Source organism: Calidris pugnax, unplaced genomic scaffold (assembly GCF_001431845.1).
Source record: "Calidris pugnax isolate Ruff unplaced genomic scaffold, ASM143184v1 scaffold111, whole genome shotgun sequence".
NCBI classification, from domain to species: domain Eukaryota; kingdom Metazoa; phylum Chordata; class Aves; order Charadriiformes; family Scolopacidae; genus Calidris; species Calidris pugnax.
Genome location: NW_015090872.1, coordinates 7,405,333 through 7,420,231, shown reverse-complemented (window position 1 = coordinate 7,420,231; position 14,899 = coordinate 7,405,333). Strand labels below are relative to the sequence as shown.

Below are 14,899 nucleotides of genomic sequence, written 5' to 3'. Positions count from 1 at the left end.
CCACTGCAAACCGGCGCCCATGACGCCCTTGCACCCCCACACCCCTGCAACTGGCAGAGCCGTGTCTCTGCTCTGCACTCTCAGGGGCCTCTGTGCAACACAGGCCACATTCCATCTTTGCCTGTCCGTCCTCTAGACCCACCCCTACCCAGAAAAGTGAAACAAAGGAACCCAGTGGCTTCAGGGACGCCAGCTGGGCCTGGGAACTGTGGTGATGTTTGGTACATGCCAAGCCCTGCCTTCTAAGGACACCAGGCTCGTGCCAGCCTCACTGCTTACCAGCACTTGGCTCCTCTCCTTTTTGGCAATGGCAATGCGCACTCCGTACACCTCAACCACGACTTCACGCACATAGGACACTCTGGTGTTCCCACGATGCTCGTTCTTGGCCTCAACATTGAAGTAGGGCAGGGCGGTGGTGTTGGAGCACACTTTGGCCAGCGTGTAGGTGCAGTTGCCCATGAAGTTGTGTGTCACCTTGTCAAAGGTGATGTAGTGAGGGTCTCCGTGGACGTGGCAGATGCCGTAGGACTCTTCAAGGCACTCAGGCTTCCCATCCTGCACCCCACAGTACTGGCCCTCAGGGCATGAGGCACTGGAGCACTGGACTTTGCTTCCCCGGGCGGGACACGTGCACTTTGAGGAGCAGGTATTGTCCGTCCAGAACTCCGAGCCCACGGGGTAGTGCTGCCCGTTGTGCCAACATCCACACTTCTGGCTGGGCACGCAGCGGTCGTTGTAGAGCAGGTACCCGCTGTCGCACACACATCCTTCCACACATGGCAGGCTGCAGTTGTAAGGTGCTACTGGGTTGACACAGGTGGCAGGGCAGGCTGCAGCACAGGGCTCATAATGACTGTTGGCAGAGCATGCTAGTGCTGCGTAATAAAAGATAAACCTCCTTATTAATCTTTTTAAACTACTGAAGTACTGGGTTTTGCTTAATATCATATTCTGCTTCGTTTTGAAGTATTTGGAGACATCTTGGTGTTCTGAGGCAGTTTGATGTATGCTTTTGCTGTGTTACTACCCTTTAGCTTCTTTTGCTTTTTGAGCTATTTAAAGTTGCCCTTATGGAGAGTTTCCTGGGAGACCTCTTATTCCTGAAGAGTATTGCTTTGAGATCTTGTATTGGGCTGAGTTCTTGATGTTATGTTAGTTATTTGTTCTAGACATGTGCCATATTTAAGGTATAGACCTGGTATTTAATTCTAATAATATTGTAGCTTCTTAATTAATTTTTTTTCCACTCCACTATGGTCTCTAATGTTTGTTAAATAATCAGGATGTACAAGTGCTCTATTCTCTTTTCCATCTTGTTGCGTACACAACATGTAGATACCCAAGCTAATTATACATTTTAAACAGTAACATTTTCATTTGAGAAAATGCCAGAAATGAAGTTTCCTGAACAATTTTTTTTGAGGTTCTATATGTTTATGTGATGTCATTCAGTTTTTAATGACATATCTTCTCACTGTATTTTTAGCCTGCTTTCATAAGGAGACAGAGATCACACAATTACGTCATACATTTCTCTGCTCATCCTCCCACTTAGAAAATATCACCCAGTAGAGGTAGAGGACAAAAACATATTCAGGTCCATTAAATGAAATAGGCACAAGGCAAAGAAGAGAGATCCTGCAGGCTTCTTCAACAGAAAGAACAGCTATAGAGAGGGCTCACTCCTGCTCAGAATCGACAGAATCTATGGGAGAGAAAACCTCAGTAATGTAGCCAGCAGAGGAAATGCTCCAGCCAGAGACTGTGGTCAAATGTGAAACAAAAGTCAGAAAGAAATCAGGCTTCAGTCATTTCAGTGTTTACAGACAAGTCTTCTTTCTTTAGTCTCCTAAACCTCTTCAGCAGCAGAATTAGTGTGGTTACAATCTCCATTGCACAGGCTTCCTTCTTAAGTCCTGGCCTTTAATTCCAGGCTGTCTACCTGCATTGCCTCCTCTCCCATCTGAAACCATGAATCACTCCACCTTTCTGGGACACTGATGCTTTCCTCTACATCCATAGATATGAATGGCTTGCACTCCCTCTTCTCTTATACGTTCAGGAGTTTGCGCCACTGATAGTGTTTCCAATACTCTCCTTCTCCCATCTACAGCTCTGCTTTTCATCTACTCTGGCTCATGTCCCTTCAATGTTCCTGTAAGGTATCATCCCTGATCTGTTGTTGCTGAGGTTGCTGCAGGAGGAGATAGCTTCTATTCTGTTATCTGGGTGCCTGGCCACGACACAGGGTAGAGAGGTTGGGGCTGGAGAAGGCAGCTCAGACTCTTATCAAGAAAGGTGGGTAAAACTCTTACATGACCACAAAGCATGTGCAAAATAAGATATTTTGTTTTTCTCAAAGATACTTAAGTTTAGGCATGGCTTCTTCAGAAGGCAAAATACTCTCCAAGTCAAATGTCCCTGACACACTTAATACCCCTGAAGAAAAATATAGAGACACTAGAGGAATTCAAAGGAAAATCCTCCAATTCTATTTTAAGATGGGCTAGACAGTATTTTCTGCTTTCATCAGAAGCAGTTAACTATTTTCACTAGAATCCTCCCCAAAGGAATCAAACTGAAGTCTTATATGTAACCCTGAAATTTTTAGCCTGATCAGTCAAGATTCACAATGCTATATGAATTAAAGTGTCTTGTAAGGCTCTGTCTTCAAGAGGTCCTAATTATACCCTCCTGACAAGTGATAATTTCCAGTAATCTTTGATACATACGGCAGAAGGTTGCATTTCTCCATGGTGTCAGTTGGACTCCTGCAGCTTGGCACACGTCTGCATAAGCCTGCATGTTTTCACAGAGGGCTGCATTGTCCAGATGAAGTTCACAGAGATCATACTGGCAGGCTTCAGAATAACTTTGTGGATCAACTACTGAGTGACAATTCTGGAATGGACCATCAGGATCTGTGATCAGACCACAGTATTCATTGCTTTGGATCATATGTTTTTCATCTGCAGTGCAATTTGGGGTGTGGCCATCATCTGGCGAGCACCTAGTGTGGAAAAAAAAAAAGATGTGGAAAAATTCACCGAAGTACTTGGGATGCACTAGCACCTAAGATGCTTTTCAAGTCACATCTACCAAAACTACAGGGCTCTCTGCAGGCTAAGCATGACATATTTTAAAGCTCTACATTTCAAATACTTAGGATAGAACATCAGATTTTAATATGATCTCACTCTTATGACCTTTGAGAGGCCTGGAAGAAACCTAAATATGAATTTTGCCTTTCTTTTAAGTCAGCCTTTCTACATGGAAGATACCTAGGAAGCACACATAGAAAGTAAAATTATTCAAAGTTAAACCTCTACTATAATTAGCTAATATATTGTGAAATTATATAATGAATGGTAAAGTATCTCAGAAGAGTTTAAACAGGAACTTCAAGTATTAGCATTGTTTTATTCAAATGTCCTCCTTTTAAGCACAGTTAAATTTGCTGTGAAACTTTATCCAGATAGATAAACTAAGCACACTGACAAGACTATATTTTATCCCAAGTGCCTGACATTTTTGGCTCACATAAAACAGTTATTTAAAACACTGGTCATTGCATAACCAACAGCTAAGGTCTTAACATCCTGGCTGGAGTCCTACCTGGAGTCATTGTAAACCTGCCAACTGTTGCCAAGGCTGGACGAGTTTGCTTCCATCCCTCCACTTGGGTTAAGAAAGTCATCTTCTTTGTGCCCATTATAATTTCCACATATTCCACAGACTTTAGACATATAGGTATTGGGAAGAGTGATTTCTGCTCTGTGATTTCCATCAAACTTGACATTCAGCCCAAAGTCAGTAGTCACCACAACGTACTGCCCACTGAAGGAAATACTGACACCCTGTGCCAATGTCAGAGGCAGCACCTGGCTGACTCCATCAACCTGCAGGCACAGAGAAGGACAAGCATTATAACCACTTCAAAAGAAGTATTTTTAATGGCGACTCTCTTAGATCACATCCCTATAACTGAACATAGGCCTTGCAGTGACTTTATCATCTACTTTGAATAGTTGTTCTTATTACATATGTAAGAAATCTTGGTTTACTTAGAAACTTATATGTAATAAAAACGGTAAATACAGAGGAAAGGTACAAAAGAGAAGCTGTTATATATGAGCTTATTATGTTTCTAAGGTCAGATGGGAAAGGTCTCATGTACATTCAAAACTTTATCTCCTGTCAAATCAATCGTTGCACTATTTTCTTATAAGAAGGGTGGTGATAAAGTAAGGTGATCTATTCATATATCGGAGCTTTGAATCAAACATGTCTGCTGCTTTGGCCCTTTATGGAGGGGAGCCATAAAGAAGCCTTAAAATACAATAGCTGGCCAAGTGACACAATCAGTGTGAGGAGAGTCAACAGATTGTTGCTCTAGGACCCTCTTATCTGGCTCTGCTTTATGGTAAATGCCATGTTAAGTGAAGTTAGCAGTGGTGTGGAATAACTAGAAATTAAGAATATCCATTCAGCTTTACAAGCTACCACACAGGATGGGGAAATAGCCACCAGTATGGACTTGGTTAATGCAGGGCCTTTTTATTCCCTGATGCAGACCAAGCTTGAGTATGGGGGGCACGCTAGAAAGGCAGGCTAGTCCATCAACCCCATCTTGAACATCAGCTCCAATCCTTCGTTTTAGCAATACAGCACAAAAATTTAGTCTATGTTTTCAGTCCTGAAATGCCAATGTTTAAGAACTCTACACTACTCCTGCTCCTAAATACCTGACTTCCCTCTAAACATTACTATATGTATGCTGCAGATTTGTAGTCATTGTATAACCATTTTTTCATGCACACTATGAGTTACTGATGATAGATAGTGGGCTTACCTTAACAATTCTATTTTTACCCAGATTGATCCTGTAGCCATATACATCAACATCCACGTATCGGACATAGGACACGCGAGTGTTGCCTCCCCTGTGCTCATTGGCCGCTTCCACGTTGAAGTACGGCAGCGAGCTGTTGCTCTCGCACAGCTTGGAAAGGGTGTAGGTGCACGTGCCCATGAAGTCATGACGCTGCTTGTCAAATGTGTAGTAGTGAGGATCCCCGTATATACTGCAGATTGCTTCTGGAGACAGAAAAAGGAATATGTTCTCATTAATAAATGGATCAAAGCAGAAAAGCCACCTCATACCTTCATTGTGCAGTGGGAAAATGCAATCATCCCCATTTTCTTGGGACCCCATGATCTTAAATGTCCCTTCAACCTAGACAATTATATGATTTTATGATTCTACAGATTACATATGGAGAAACTAAAGCAGAAAAGGAAGATTTATATGGTATAAGGCAATGCCATAGAGAGATACTCAAAGAAATTAACTGAAACAAATAAGTAGCACTGTTAGTAACAAATTTAGGTGCCCTTCTACATCCCATTGACTAGCAGATGTGATTGGCTAAAATTACCTGTCATTGGAGGCGGTGTAGGTTCTGGTGGTGTAGGGGTAGGGCCAGCTTCTGTTAACAGCAAAGACAAGGCAGTACAATGAGTTATAACGTTATACATTGAACACTACATACACACCAACATACATGAATTTCCACTTTCTCTTCATCAACATAAAGTTAGAAGATTTTTATTGAAACAAGTGTATTAAAAAAACAAGGATGTGTGGGTCTTTTGAGTGCTTAGGAAAGCTCATCTGATTGTTAACTTGGTGACAGTGGCTGAGTTTGTGCCGATGTGCTTCTCTGGAGCTGGAAGTGTATTTACAATTGGATATGTGACTCCCTCTGGTGTGTATGTTAGGGCATGAAGGTCATACTCTCTGCAAGTGTTGGTGGGTCTGGGAGTGAGTAGCCTACCAGCAGATGCCATATAGCAGAAACAAATAACTCTCAGAGCACTGGTGGTTTCTAATCACAGAGTTTTGTTTTTTTCTTCAAAATGAGATTTATTTCTTAGGCCTGGGACAGCTGTAAAAGCTCTACTGACAGACACAACAGTCATGCTGTGGAGCCTTCCCTCATGCCTGCTTCTGCTTGGAAACAAATATTAGCATTTTTCCCACCTATTCTATATCCATCACAAAGATATATTCTAAAATAAGTGGTCCTCTTGGTGTACTTGTATGTGTGAACTAGCAACACCAGGGTGAGTATTGTCTTGATATCATGTTCATTCACCTAGGGACATGCGAATGAGTGATGGATCTGAATCTCTGGAAGTACAACAGACTGACTAAAACCTTCAGAGCACATGTGCAATCACTCCTGCCCCTTTGCAGAAAACAGAACAACTGTCCTCATTCAGGTGCTCTCCTACTGCACCCTTGAGAGCTCTGTGCTATGCACTGATTGTGCAGTAACAGTCAGTGTACAAAGAGATAACCAAGTGATGAACTGATTCACGGAGAACAGCGCTTTCCAACCTACTTATAGATGCACTACAGGTATATAATCATCCAGGTGAATCCATCCAGTTGGCATTCTGTAATACTGACAGTGCTAACAACATTATTTATAGGTATTAAGTTGTAGTATAGAAAATAAGTCATAGGAGAACAAGTTAGAGATTTTTGAATAACGCCTAATAACTACATACTACGATATGGGCATATTTGCCCATTTCACATCCAGCTCCCTACTGCATTGTAAATGCAGTTTTTGCATACCTAGCCCAGAATTGCCCTTTTCACTCTTTCAACTTTGGAAAAAAATTATCAGCAAATCCTGATAATGGCTGTAGTCTCATAATGGATACTTCTCAACAAGCTTTTAGCTAACTTTGTTGTAAAGCAGACTAAAAAAGCAGAAGAAAACCTCTTCTGAAGATTATTGTCCCTTGAGATCTCAGGTGAAGAAGTTCTGCGAATGACATTATGAATGTCAAACATCACAACATAAAGACTGCTTGCTACAGTTGACTTGGAAGCTAATTTTTCATGTGACAAATGGACATATATTTAGTTTTTCATCAGTTTGATTAAAATGTCTATTCAATCAAACATTCTTTTAGAAACAAAAAGGTTGAGAGGACTTTAACTTTTACTAGGCCTAATAATTCACTTAACTTTCATCATATTTGTAGCCATATAATTTAAGAGAGAGAGGAGCACTTTTCTTTTGTGTCTTGGAGTTATATTAGTGCACTATTTAGGGAATAAATAATGTGCTAATATGCCTGGAAAAATGAAGAACTGGCTTTCCCTGGGCCCCCACCCTCTAAAAGGGCCCCAAGTATTTTTCACAGAATTTTAAAGAAAATTATATGTTCTGAGGATGTGGACCTGAATGCAAATCTTCATCTTGGCTAGAATAAATTTGGAATATTTTACTGTCATTATAGGAGTAGCATTTCACAGAGAATGAGGCCTATTCAGACCCAGTAACAATTTCTATAACATTTTCAGCAAATTTCTTGTTCAATTGACATTTTGTAAGTATTACATGCTTTTAAGTTAAGATGGGGCAAAACTGTAATTCACTTCCAGACCCTAGTCATCTATAGCTTGTGCCAGTCACAGGGTCAAGGATCAAGATCAAATTGCCAATTCATAATCAGAGGTGGTAGTGCAACTCAGCTTTATTGACTCACAGTTATTTATTTTGTGACATATTGCAATACTGTGTATTTGCTGAGGTCATATGAACTGAGATTTGCTGTAAAATTCTGATTAGAACATTTAATCTAGAACTGAAGACCAATGTGCATAACCTTGTCTGGGTTTAGAGCTGCACTTCAGACTTAAAGTTTGCTGGACCTTGTGAACATGTTCACATTTGCAGAGAAAGGGATATCTTGTTCTGAACATTTGAGGTGGTAAGGAAAGATTTAGAAAGAAACTACAACAAAACAGATACCATTCAAATGAAGCAGGATGTAATTTTTTTGCCATTTCTCTTTTGTGATTTGAAGTCATGAGGAGTTTCTATACTGTATACAGAATTGAGTAATTGTCAACAGCTTAACAGAGATGAAGAAGGAGTATCCACTGAGTACTGAGGTGCAAACACAGAAATACAGACTTACCACAGGATCCATCCCTTACTCTTACATTGTCCAGTGCTGTATCTCCATACTCTGTCAGTCCTCGGACAGCCTCAAAAATTACCTAGGCAAGATGCAAAGTCAATCACTTCATCAGAGTTGTTTAAGAAACTATGACACCATGTCCCTTAGCATGTTTTCAAAATATTTTTCCTGTTCTGTCTCTAAGGGCATCAAGTCAGCTGAGGTTATAACAGTTTTCCTAGCTTCCCCCAGAGGCCTAAAATATATATTCTGTAATAAGCTAAGGACTTCAAGAAACATTGCCTTCTATTTTGCTGACTGATGAAAGATTTATGAGATTAGTTGTCTGGATTCTACAGAGGAGTCAAATGTAGGCAGCATCCCAAAGTTCAAATCTTAACTCACAGCAGACAAACCTGCCTTTAATTAAAGCACCTAAAGTCATTTACTTCATGATAAAATGAAAGAGGGAAAGAAGGAAAAGAAAAACTAAATATATTTTATCCTCTAACTAACAGCCCCAGTAAAACTCAGGGGGCTGTTTGTTTCTTCTCTTAGTTCATTGGCACAGAGCATGAGGCCATTATATTTAAAAAATATAAACCAAGCAAATCTTGGTTATATTTTCTAGCTTACAGGCACAACATTTTGCAGCCTTCAAGGGGAGAACAAATGCTGGCATTGTACAAAGAAACTTATTCTGAAAATATATTACCTTTATCTTTCTTTGTGTTGGAAAAGTATGACTAACGGCACCATATTTCCACAAGGAACTCTGGTTTCCCCTCCGACTCCACACTATAGACTCTCCTGTGCTGTCTTTAATAAGCACTCTCAGCTCATTCCTGTCTTCTGACCCAAACATATAGTACCAGAAGTCTATGCATATTTTTTTAGAAACCACAGTGTCTGGGCTCTCAAGCCTGTTGGTGTCGAATGGAATCAGATTACTTGCTTCTTGGTAGATGAAATAGCCTTCTGCAGAGTGAAAAAAAATTAAAATATAGTTGAATCTTTGTAACTTGTTAGGTGTCATTTAAAACTGAAGTACAACCCAATTCTAGAAGATATCAAGAGCATCATTAGCAGTGCAAAGATACAAAGTAGAGGCTGTTTGGAATTCACATTGCAATGGTTAGCACCACATAATTATTCAAACCAGACTGTGAACTGGAAAGCAAAGAAAATATATCCCATCTCACAGGAACAGTTATTTTGGTTCACAACTGAAGATATAGGCCTCTTTCAAGTGTGAGCGCCCCCAGACACAGTGCCCTACTGATCCATGTTTGGTTTCCTCTTTCCTCAAAAGAAAATGATGCAATCTGCTATACACCTTCTCTTGTGAGATACATTTTTTTTTCTAAAGATTTTGGTCTCAAGATGAGCAAATCCCTAGCACAAGGAAAGTTCCAATTCATCAGCATTTGGTTTTGTCTCAAAATGGAAGGAATAGAAAGCAATGCAGACATTTCTATGAAAATATTTAAGTTTGACATCATGAAAAAGAAGGAGAGTTTTCAAAATTCAGAAACTCACAGTATTTCTTTTAAGATTAGAAATGCTTTAGTCTGAATTGGTTCAATATGAGATCACATTTTTCTTTACTAGGGCTGAAGGTTTTTGCTTCCCATGGGCTAAGATCAAAATTACATTTCCCCATTGCAGTTAAAATCAACTCTCTCCTATCTAACTACAGAAAGGAACCAAAAGCAAATGAATGACCATTTCTATATGAAAAAGAATGGCTCCATACATAACATCTAACATTCAGTCATATGTTTTACTTGGCAAGAAAATGTAAGTCACATTTAAAGTTATATGATCTGTGTCGATTCAAAAAGCACAACACTATTATTTGTGTGAATCCAAACTAAAAATATTTAATTTCTTCTTTCAACAGGCAATTTTAATTTTTATTATCAAAATACTAAAAGTGCAGAAAATTATTTAGCAAAAATCCCAACTAATACTCTTCTAATCCGCTTACTGAGTCTGACAGTAGCTGACCCTTCAGCCTCGAGATAATTACAGAAAGCAGTATGATTGCAGAATGATCCCCCATAAATGGATCTGCTATGGCAAGGATAGTGGTTCAAACAGAGAGATGGAGGCAGACTAAGTACTCGTTTGATGATATGACCATGTTAGACCTCAGTTTTTTAATCACATGTAGCTGAGGACAAGCTTCTTGAAGATATTCTTTAATTTCGGACTTGATCTTGCAACACTTTGTCAGCATGAATGTTATCTAGTGCCAGTACAGCAATCATTAAATTTATCGCCATTAGCTGGTATCAGTGTAATTTGGCCACAAGACCTCTTTTGACTAATGATTGTTGCATGTCACTGCGTTCTCTATGAGACATAAGCATAACATAATAGCTTTCATCTACTTTCACACTCTGATAAAGATTTCCAACCCATGATGTGCCAGCCCAGTTTTGTTTACTCATAACTGACATGGTAAAAAGTCAAAGACAGGCATCAGCACGTAACATAGCTGACACATTTCTAAGGTTTTCATGAATCTCTTTTTCCTTTCACAGAAAGAAGAAGAAAGGTAGCCAAACTGTCCTCAAAAGAAAATCAACATTGCCACAACAGAGCACTTACTTCCATCAGGATAGTCTCCATCAGGACCTGTTCCATCAGTTGGAGTATCATGTTTGGTTCGTATCCACACTCCCTGGTTGACATTGCAAGGTTGGGTCCAGTCACAAAATGGTCTTGAGTTGTTGTTAAAATCACATCTGGTGAGGTACGCTGAAATACAACATATTAAAGTAAGGAAGAAGAGCTTATATGTTCAAAATCTGTGTTGGATGGTAACAGCACTAACAACATGCGGTTACCTGTTTCAGGATCCCATGTTCTCAAGCCACCAGTTGGTCTTTGCTTGATCCTGCCAAAAAAAACAACACAGTGAAGCCCTTTTAGAATTAGTGACTCAAAAACTGTTTAAGAAAGAATGTTAGGACCTCAAGATATGTCTTTGGGTGTTTCACTGAATAACTGAATAGATCGAGGTTTTCATCCATGACTGACTCTTTCTCTTCCTGTATGTGCTTGCTCCTTCATGGTAAAGCTCTGACATGGGATATGTTCACTCCATGTAGTGTGGAAGGATCCTCAGCTCTGTATTCCACTGAACTGAAAGGATACCAGCTCTCCTAGGTACAGAGAGCTATGGAAGGGGTAGGTGGATGCAGCTCAGCTCAGACAATACCAGTACAAAAGCAAAGACTTTCTGCTAACTTGCTCATGGCATTGTCATCCCCATTGTTGCAAAGCAAAGTGTATGTGTACTCCATAACTGTTATTTGTTGAAAGGCTATGTATTTCCCTTAAGTCCTGAAAATCTCTCATTACACAAAGCTGTCATCTCATTCAGTTCTTCTAATTTACCCTGAAAACGCTGCAGAACAAAAACAGTTACAAAAGCATAGTTCCTGTGGTGCTACAAAGTCCTGCAGAAACAAGTAGACACAAGACCAAAACCTCACCGCAGATCACAGCCTAGATGGCTCTGTTCTTTGGGTGTTTTGCACAGGGAAAGGATTTCCAGGATTGCAAGGCTACAATAATAGTTCTTACTCTGACAATGGTCCACAGTTTCAGAAGGCAGGGTTCAGTTCCAGCCTCTGTGGTGCCCTCTCCTTAATTATCCTTATTATACTTGACACAGTATAGAGAATCTGTTTTAAGTCAATGCATCACAGTGAATGTCCCCACTGCCCCTCAAAATCTAAGTACCGACATTTAGAGAAACTTGGGAGATTAAGACGAAATATCACACAATCAATTCATCAATGAAATGCCGCAAGCAACTGGAAAACAGCCAAGCTGAGGCTAAGGAGGAAAGAGAACATGTGAAGACAGATAAAGTAAGAAAATTTCCTTTGCTTGTACTTGTTGTATTTCTTCTTTCATGAGAAAGGGAAAGCTGTGAGAAGTTGCCACTTTGTCTTTTGTCTTTGTCAGTGCCGTCTTTAAACAGTTACACATTAGGCAAATCCTAAGGCAAAGGTTACTGTAGGTATATTCAGAGCCAAAAGCATTTTATAACTACTGTGGTTATTTTTTCAAGGTCTCTCCTTTTCAGATGTGCCATTAGAAATCCACGTGTTACACGTTTCTCTCACAGACAGGAGCCAGTGCAGAATTAGGCAACAACAAAATTAAATTATTTCTTCATTTAAAAAAATTACATGGTTCAATTGTACAACATTCCACATTTAAAAAATGAAGAAACATTCCACATTTAAAAAATGAAGAAACATTCCACATTTAAAAAATGAAGAAAGGGTATTTATCATTAACAGCTAGGCTTCCTGAATTAAGCTATATTCAGCACGGTGCTACTTACCCTGTGGTATTCAGCACTGAAATACAGAATAAAATTAAAGTGTATTGTAAGTGCCAGAGGGTCCCCATGCTAGAAGACAGAGTTACGTCTTCTGTGTGATACAGATTGCATAGTAATCCACCAGCTATACTCAGCAAGGAGGAAATGAGGACGGCCTACAGTGAAGCAAAGAATATATTGACCAGAGGGTGGAGGCGATTATAAAAATCTGTCAAACCATGTATCGGTTACGTTCCCTGGGTTATCTGTCTTGAGAAAAAATGCATATGTACTGAAAGCTCATATTCTGTGTCACTCACTTCCTTTGACACTCTTAGTTGTTTGCTGGAGAAATTGATTTGGGCAATTTTTAGTGCTGCTGTTGTATATTTTGAAAGTCTGCAATTTTAAAGGGATTTCTTCTCACATTGATAGCAAGACAACAGTCTTCATTTTAAAACTCCTGCCCAGTTTTCACTGCTAGAATAAGTGAGATTTCTCGTATTGGCTGAATCTTCTCCCTTTCTGAAACTAACATTCAGTAGAGCAGATAACAAGCTCTCAATTTTTTGCACAATAGTCATGTTGTCATGGGCACAATTCAGGAACTTGCTGAAATATTATTGTTACCATATTGCACCTGCTTAAAAATAAAAGGATCCTTTCCTGGCTGCAGCGGAATATCTATTGGTTGCTGGCACAGAAAAAGCAGATGGATCTTTCCCACTGCCACTTGGGTCTTTGCTGTTCTGTTCTTTTGCAGCATTCCTTGTGTGGCATCTCCAAAGAAATCGCTCAAAGGCAGCCTCTACTTCTGCTGCATTTCATGAGTGATGAGAACCATAGGAGTATCAGAAAATGTACAGTGTTTCTTTACATTGCTGGAAACCCCAGACCATGGCTCTTTTTTTTTTTTTGTCTAACAGCAGGATGTCTCTGGGAGGGGGGTTTTCTGGAAAAGTGGCCTCTTAGTTACAATCACTTTCCCTTTGTGATTATATTCCAATGATTAAGGTCATTAAGGCTTCATAATTTAAGTCCAGAATTTCTTCAACTCCCTTTCCCTCTGCTGAGCACAAAATATTTTCACTTGCCATAAACAATGAACGGAGGAGGCCACGTACAGAAACAAGAGAAATACGGAAGGATCAAAGGGGGCTAATCAAAACACAAATATATTCAAGTTAGATGTTAACTGGTACGTTGACAATGGGCCTGCAGCTGCATTCTGCCACAGGCTCATGCCCCACACAAGCACCTCCTAAACCAGAGGGTGGATGTACACTTGACTGGTAATTATCCCTCCCAATGAAAATCGTTTCCTAGGAAAATGTGTGGTTTTGCCAATCAGTAAACAGGGAAAAGAATTTCTGTGATTTAGAGACAAAAGAGTTTCATTCCCTGCACAAAACTGTTGACCACACTTTTCCAGTGCAGTTGAGGAGACCTCAGTGTGAGAGGTAGAATACAAGTGACCCTAGATGAAAGTTGCATTGAGCACACTGCCTTTTCAGCAGCGCTACTTGAAATGCTGGTCCAGCAAGTGATCATCTGGGCAATAGCTGTCCTTAGAACTGCAACCGGGAGCAAGGGGCCCTCCATGTATGCATGTGCCCCTCTGTATGATTCTGACAAGATGATTCTTTCCATCTTGGAAAGAAAGCAACCTTCTGGTAAATCCATCCATCCAGATGATGTCTTTGACCCAACCTCACCCATGGCAAATATGAGCCACTGCAGCACCATGAACACTCTTGTCAATAGAACATGGTACGGTCTCCACCCATCCCATGCTGTCTGACCTTTTCTGTCATTTGTCACTCCCATTTAATGCCAGCTCAGGTACTCTGGGAAACGTGAACTGGAGTACTGATTAGGGCTTTTCAGCAAGGGAAATAACCCCTTTTACATATGAGAAGGATGACAAGGAAACGACTTGCCATTTGATTCCAGTGGGATGTGACGGTATCCTGTGCTCCTGACAGTCAAACTGATCCATTGCAGGCCTACTATTTCTCTTCTCCATCTCTGAAAGGTGTCTGGGAGATACTGCCATTTTATAAAAACACTGGTCTGGACTGCAAAGCAACCTGAGGAGGAAGAAGAACAGCAGTTCTTCATTTCTAATACAATGAAGCTGAAATTCTTTCCAAGGAAGTGCATTTGCAGACAATCTTACAAACAAGTTATGTTTTACTTCTGCCTTAAGCCAAGAATGCAAGCGATGCACACCCGCAATGTTAATCCCTGTTACTGGCTTCCTTGTGCTCTGCATTTCTTCCTTGTCTTCCTCTACTGCTGCGTTTCTTTTTGAAACCAGACACTAGATTTCGCCCCATCTGCAGCTAGCATTAGAAATTCTCCTCAGCTGATGCTTGTTGTCAAGGCACACTGGGACTACTCATGGGAACTAATTGCTTTTAGGTGACAAACAGATTTCCCACATGAAATCTGCAGAAGATGCTAATAGTCAGGCTTATCAATGAACAGTGTGACATGCAACATCCTCAAAAATGACAAAGATAATACTGCATACAACTTAATTTCTGACTGGCAGTCAGA

The 14,899-nt window shown here is 40.3% G+C and overlaps 1 protein-coding gene across 1 annotated transcript in view; it reads right to left on the bottom strand.

Annotated features, from left to right (window-relative positions):
- LOC106890172 (IgGFc-binding protein-like) overlaps positions 1-12,487 on the bottom strand; it is a 62,401-nt gene extending 49,914 nt beyond the window's left edge. Inside the window, exons 1-10 of the mRNA XM_014945790.1 lie at positions 12,359-12,487; positions 10,845-10,894; positions 10,606-10,755; positions 8,705-8,967; positions 8,008-8,089; positions 5,442-5,492; positions 4,856-5,100; positions 3,619-3,902; positions 2,736-3,013; positions 280-878 (exon numbers count right to left, since the gene is read on the bottom strand). Of these exons, the coding sequence (XP_014801276.1) occupies positions 280-878; positions 2,736-3,013; positions 3,619-3,902; positions 4,856-5,100; positions 5,442-5,492; positions 8,008-8,089; positions 8,705-8,967; positions 10,606-10,755; positions 10,845-10,894; positions 12,359-12,426 (2,070 nt within the window). The 5' untranslated portion in view covers positions 12,427-12,487. The remainder of the gene's footprint in view (positions 1-279; positions 879-2,735; positions 3,014-3,618; positions 3,903-4,855; positions 5,101-5,441; positions 5,493-8,007; positions 8,090-8,704; positions 8,968-10,605; positions 10,756-10,844; positions 10,895-12,358) is intronic.
- Between the last annotated feature and the right edge of the window lie 2,412 nt (positions 12,488-14,899).